This window comes from Trachemys scripta, chromosome 6 (assembly GCF_013100865.1).
Source record: "Trachemys scripta elegans isolate TJP31775 chromosome 6, CAS_Tse_1.0, whole genome shotgun sequence".
In the NCBI taxonomy this organism is placed as follows: Eukaryota; Metazoa; Chordata; order Testudines; family Emydidae; genus Trachemys; species Trachemys scripta.
The window spans coordinates 69,130,289-69,136,288 of NC_048303.1; the positions used below are offsets into that span (position 1 = coordinate 69,130,289).

At 35.5% G+C, this 6,000-nt stretch overlaps 1 protein-coding gene across 2 annotated transcripts in view; it reads left to right on the forward strand.

Annotated features, from left to right (window-relative positions):
* The window catches only part of AP3S1 (adaptor related protein complex 3 subunit sigma 1), a 41,009-nt gene extending 36,864 nt beyond the window's left edge, over positions 1 to 4,145 (forward strand). Inside the window, exon 7 of one of the 2 annotated variants that reach the window (XM_034774783.1) lies at positions 3,553 to 3,684. Coding sequence is in view for 1 of the 2 variants with exons in the window: in XM_034774781.1 (XP_034630672.1) it covers positions 3,553 to 3,681 (129 nt within the window). In the remaining variant the exon portion in view is untranslated. Of the gene's footprint in view, positions 1 to 3,552 lie in introns of both variants that reach the window. The other variant, XM_034774781.1, reaches the window with a different exon arrangement.
* The last annotated feature ends 1,855 nt before the right edge of the window (positions 4,146 to 6,000 follow it).

Genomic DNA, 6,000 nt, shown 5'->3' on the forward strand with positions numbered 1-6,000 from the left:
TATTTATTTATTTATTTATTTTTATTTTTTGGGTGTCAGTCATGGTATTTTAAATAATTCTCAATTGTGTCTTCATTTTCTTGGGGTGGGAGTCAGGGACTGTAAGTCTGTGTAAAGAGGATAGCTACAGGTAGGTAAAAATAATGACCAGTTACGTTCAAGTTTTTATTTGTCCATTCAAAAAAGAAAAATGATCCTTCATTAAATTAGGGTAAGTTTTTGCCTGAACCCTAATCTGCAGTAAATTAGGGTACGGGATCTCCATCCTAGTCACCTAGAAAGACATTTGTGTTTTAAATTGCCACCCATGTCTGTCTATGTGGACCACGTGCATTATTTATAGTACTTTGCTGGTTTCCCATTGTTTAAGTTTTAAATTGTATAATTCATTGCTTTTGTTGCTGCTTTAACAGTATTTACATCTTCTGTATGGAAAACAGTTTACATTGTCCTATTCTTGGAATCCGCAAAGGATTTTTCTCCTGTGATTGAATATTGTATTTAAAAGTGAGAGAAATCAAGTTAGAGGAGGAAATTCACATTTTTTTGGTATCTTATAAAACTTTCTGAACAGTTATTTGTGTATTAATACAGATGTTTCAAGACTCTCAAATCCAAAAGGAGGTTTTAAAATCAATTTCTTGTTGCATTATATTATTGCATTATATATTTTTTTTAAAGGTGAACCACAAAAAAAGTAGTGCTGTGCTTGGCAGAGCTCTTTTATGATGTATAAAGTGAGCCTCAAGTTTTTTTTTAAATTTCTATTTGTGAGTTTTTATATTAGTAATACTAGGTTCTGACTTCCTCTTTCATGGAGTTGAGATGATGGTGACAGTTTTCCAGCTACAAGAGGGAAGTCAGGATCCAGTACTTCTGATATTCTTTTTAAGTGAGGTTCTGTACTGTGCCTCAGCCCATGAAGTGGCTTCAAGCTTTCCCAGTTCTGTGGTACTTCATGCTCCCCAGACAGCCATGGTGGGGGTGGGGCACTGTTTAAGTTACAGCAGCATGGCCTGGCTGCCTGGGTGCTGAAGCACTGCCCGGAATCTCTAGTGTTGCAGTGCCACCCCTGATATGCCCTTCTCATCCCTGGAATGCCTCTTATGCCAGTGTTTGAGGGGTCCTCAGAAGACAGACTCACAGCTGTCTGCCTCAGCCCTGCTCCTCCTGTGGCTGGATCTGAAACTTTAAGAGCCCATTTGCACTGCACTAACCCTTCCATGGCACATAAAAAGTCCAGAGAAGTAGTGAGGATTTCATCTTATGTTTTTCTGGCTCTTTTGTATAAAAACAAAATTGTATAGGGTTGGGGAAAATCTTAGATCAACTTTAGTCCTTGTAAAGGAGCAGTAGAAATTAAAAATACTGTTCCACTTTGTACTCCGTCTTTAAATCTGGATATTGCTTAGCAATATCTAATGAATTGTTGCATATCTGTGGGGTTTTTGTTCACCGCAAGCTGATACCACAGATGTCACATGCGCCTTAGCCCAATTACTGTAAATACTACAAACTTTATTTTTAAACCATTATACATTACATGTAGACACTGTACTTTGAGCAGTAATTAATTACAGAAAATGCTGTTATGAGCAAGTATGAGTCAGATGTCTCCAGAAGACCACCATTCTTTTTTGCCATGTTGCTTACTCAGAATTCAGGGTCCTTACCAGTTTATAATAAAACCTTAGATACCTTCCATCTCTGAAGGCTTAATCTTTTGTTTATTGGAATAGCTTTTACATTTTTTTTTTCTTGCCGTTTGTTTATATTAGTTGCATTACTTAAGTCCCCCAAGTATAAATATTATACAGGAATATTGCTGTCTAAGACCATTAGTTTTGAGAATTGCCTAGGTAAACTTTAATTTTAAAAAATTGCTAATGTATTAAGCACTATGGTAAGCCTCAGTAGACACATTTTTAATGTTCTTAATTTAGAGAATATTAAATTTAAATTTCTATCTTTCCAAATACCTTTTGCTTTTTAAAACCATTTTGTAGACTTTTTAAAAAAAGTAATATCAGTGAGAGCAGCCAGCAGTTTGTCTAACTCTCTAGCTGCTTTTGGGTCTCTTTCTTGTGTTGTAAATCTGAAATACAGACACAGGTAATTCTTCGTATGTTTCAGCAAGACAGTCAGTCTTGTTTTCACATTCTACATCTGACCATACATGTGCAATGAGTTGTTTTATTAAGGGGAAACGTTTTGGTCTTTAAAATAAGTTTTAGCTTTTCTGTACACTAGATTTGATTCTAGTTTCTATCGTTAAATAACTCTTTATGCTTTTCAGTTAGGAACATCTGTATTTAGAAACTAATAATGGGGAGAGGTTCTCTGTATCCCATTGGGCTCTGAGTTGGAAATTGTTTAATCAGTTATCTACTACAAATCCTTGTTTTCAGGGGATATAACTTGTCACTTGGCCATACAAAAAAATCTACATGGTAATAATGCTTGGCATAGAAAGACTTAACTCATGAACATTTCCCCCCCCCCACCCCTTAAATATTAAAGGGGAAAAAATCAGCTTCTTTAGTAAGTGGGCAGAAGAAAATCAAATGATTCATGCTTTGTTTTGCATTCCATTGAAAATGTTAGGCCCAGCTTTTCAGAATTGCATGCACATAATTACTGTGATTGTGTGCAGTTGTAGTACTGGAATGTACACATTTTTGTTGGTGGTGGTGCAGTTCTAAAAATATGTGCCTTTGATCCTAAATTATATATTTTTCAAAGTCATTGCTTTTTAAAAGAAATACTAGAATAAATCATTAGAAAACCAGCTACTGTACAAACACGTTTAAAATAGAGCTGTATGGGTTTTTTGCACCTCATACAGATTTGGGATCAGATCATTAGTTTGCTGTAAATTGGCGTAGCTGCATAGAAGTTTGCAGAGCTACGTCAGTTTACACCAGCTGGGGGTCTAGTCCCTGGTACATAGGCAGCAACTTTGTCTAAATGGCAGTACTAGAATAAAATCAGTTGTAAAATGTTTTTATTTTACAGATGTATTAATGAGTGGTTTTAATTGATTAAAGACTAGAGCAGAGGAAATTAACACAAAATAAAATTGTTTAATGTTTGACTTGATGCAAGCCAATAAAATTAAGCTATGACTGTTAATGTCCCGGTATTCTTAGGAATTGCAGGGGTCTCAAATGAATGATTTGAGATTATGTATCATGTAAGTGGCTTTAGGATCAGTACAAGTTAAAGACTGTATGTTAGCTTCAGCTATATCTGTGTGGTGGTTTTACAACCTACATATTACTTAGCTTGGTTTCCTCTGGTCCTTCCCTACTCCCATATACTTTTCATCAAATTGACACAGCGTGTTTCCATAATATTTTAGACTTCATGTGAACTGTTTTCTCTTTCTGGCTTAGTATTTCCAAATAACCCATTTCATTCCAACCCAAACTACCATCTGGTCTTTCTAATCTCGTAACCATGGGAACAATTTAAATGTTAGTGTTGTCTGTCTGTCTATACCACTTGTAGGCTTCACCTGTGTTGTATTTTTTTCTTTACTTCTGTATACAGGCTGGTTTAGCAGGAGCCCCAGCCCGGGCTGTGTCAGCTGTAAAGAATATGAATCTTCCAGAGATCCCAAGAAATATTAATATTGGTGACATCAGTATAAAAGTGCCAAACCTGCCCTCTTTTAAATAAAATGGCTACTACAGGTAAAATCAAGGAAAAATGTAATTGAGGTTTATCAAACAAAGAAATTTATAACTTTTGTTATTTGGATAAAAAGTAAAGGTACTGCATAGAAATTCTGTGTAAAATCTGTATGTGAAGTTGAATGTTGCTTTTGTCTTGTGCAATGATTTTAAAGGAAATGGGTAGTTCCTGTGTGACTTCTAAATTACATTCCTATGCCCTTGTAAGGCATAACACTGTCTTGGCTGCTGCAGTATTTTGGAAAAGTATTTAAGATATTCTTTACTTTACATAACCTATAATGTTAAGTCTTTTTGTATATCCACTAAGGTCTATGATTAGTGCAGCATTCCTTAACTACTTCTGCTGTTTGTCATGATTATTTAAGATCCAAGTGTGTATGTTGCATGAAAACGTTAAACTGTCTTTTGTTTTTGTTTAAATAAAGTCATAATTAACTGGATTTCTAATCACGTTTTTGTCTGAAATCTACTCTTAGCAACAAATCACTTGCTTCCTATTTGTTGAGCAAAGTGTGTGTATAAAAAAAATTGTGTTAGTGTTAATGTATTATTTTGGTGTCCAGATGTTGAAAGAATTATACTAAAATATTGTATGAATGTTCTGGAACTATGAACTTCACACAAAGATTATTCAAGATTGTTTTGAAGAAAAAATTTGCCTCTATTAAAAATGGGTAGATATGTGTAGACTTCTGTTTACACAAAGATGTTTTCAAAAGTGGCATTTGTGTGTTCTAAATTCTGAAAATCTTTTCCTGTTGACCTGCGTGTGCTGAATAATAAAGGATGGTGGCATAGTGGATTGTGCTTCTGGGAGGGTCTTATAGTCGTGCAAGAGGGGGAAGAGAAGAAGGTTATGAGAGTAGTGGGCAGCTGGGAACACAGGGTCTAGGAAGGGGTTGCTCTTTAAGGGAGAAAAATGGAAAACTAGAGGTAAACTGGGCAGCCAAAAGGGAATATCATGCTGGTGTACTGCTGGCATGGAAGGGCATGGTGTGGTGGGAAGGAAGCTGGTTAAAAAAACCTGGCAGTTAGGATAAAATGTTTAAGGAAAGTGAGGGGAGGGAAAATACCTAGCCCAAAGACTGCTTTATTAGATTCAAGAACTGATGAGCTAGCCTCATGTTAAATTTTTGAAAGGACCAAGGTTTCAAATATTAGTTTGATTTCCATGAGTTAAAATATAAAGTGTATCAGCAATTCAACAGAATAGTCATGGAAATTTTAACAAATTATAGTACTTAAACTGTTATAATGATATGTTCACAGTCTGAGTTGAATTCAGCTCTATCTGCAAACAGCTTTTATTCACTCATCTCTTGAAGAGCATGGTGTGGTGTCCATATTTGCTATCAAAAGTACATATCTGTGAAATTTCAAATTTATTTCTGAATCATTGTCTGCCAAGACCAGATGTAATGTTTCTAGTGTAGCGTGCATGCTTCTGCAATGAAATTCCAAAGAGCTGTAAATATAACAACTTTAATAGTTTGGATGCAGAAAAATAGCATGTTAATTAAATCTGCAGGTTAAATGTGGGGAGAGAAGGGTTGAATTAGATATGTAGACAGATATAAAACAAGATAAGTTAAAAACATGACTAGGAAATAACACAATGAGATTCAGCTACAAAAATGCAAATTTATATAACTAGGATATAATAATCAGAAACAGATATTCAGTTGGCTTGAGATCCATGGAAAGCAGTAATGTTTTAAAGGCCTGTGGGTGGTAATGGGCAGGAAATTGGTATGCCGTTGAATTTGCAATGTGATAAGGTAGCCAGGAAAAAAAAAAGTCAAAAACAAATTATGGGACAGATTATCAGAGGGCGTAAATTGTCGTAGTTCCAGTGGAAGGAGGGAGTCGCCATTAGAACTATGACAATTTACATCAGCTAAGAATCTGCCTCTTTGATTTTGGGCTGGGTCCACTGATGCATTCCTTCATGGATCACAGAAGTAAAAGTACTGCTCTGTGTAGCACTGGAAAGACTGCGTCTAGAATAAAGCATGTAAGGGAAAACTGCAAAGAATGAGGGAAATATCTACTATGAGAAGGTGCACTGTCACAGGCATTCCACATATTTTGTCTTATTACTAGTAAGCACTGGGCCAAAGGTTTAGAGTTCTTCTGACTAGTAACCAAAGTGTTGCATTTGTTTTGTTCAGTGTATTTTTTAGCATAGGGCCAGTGAGAATATTTACTGATTGTTTGTTCTGTCCCTAACTTCATAATAATATCTTTATATTTCTTTTACGTTAATTTGACCAAATCTGCTGTTTTAAAGGAGCTATGTTTC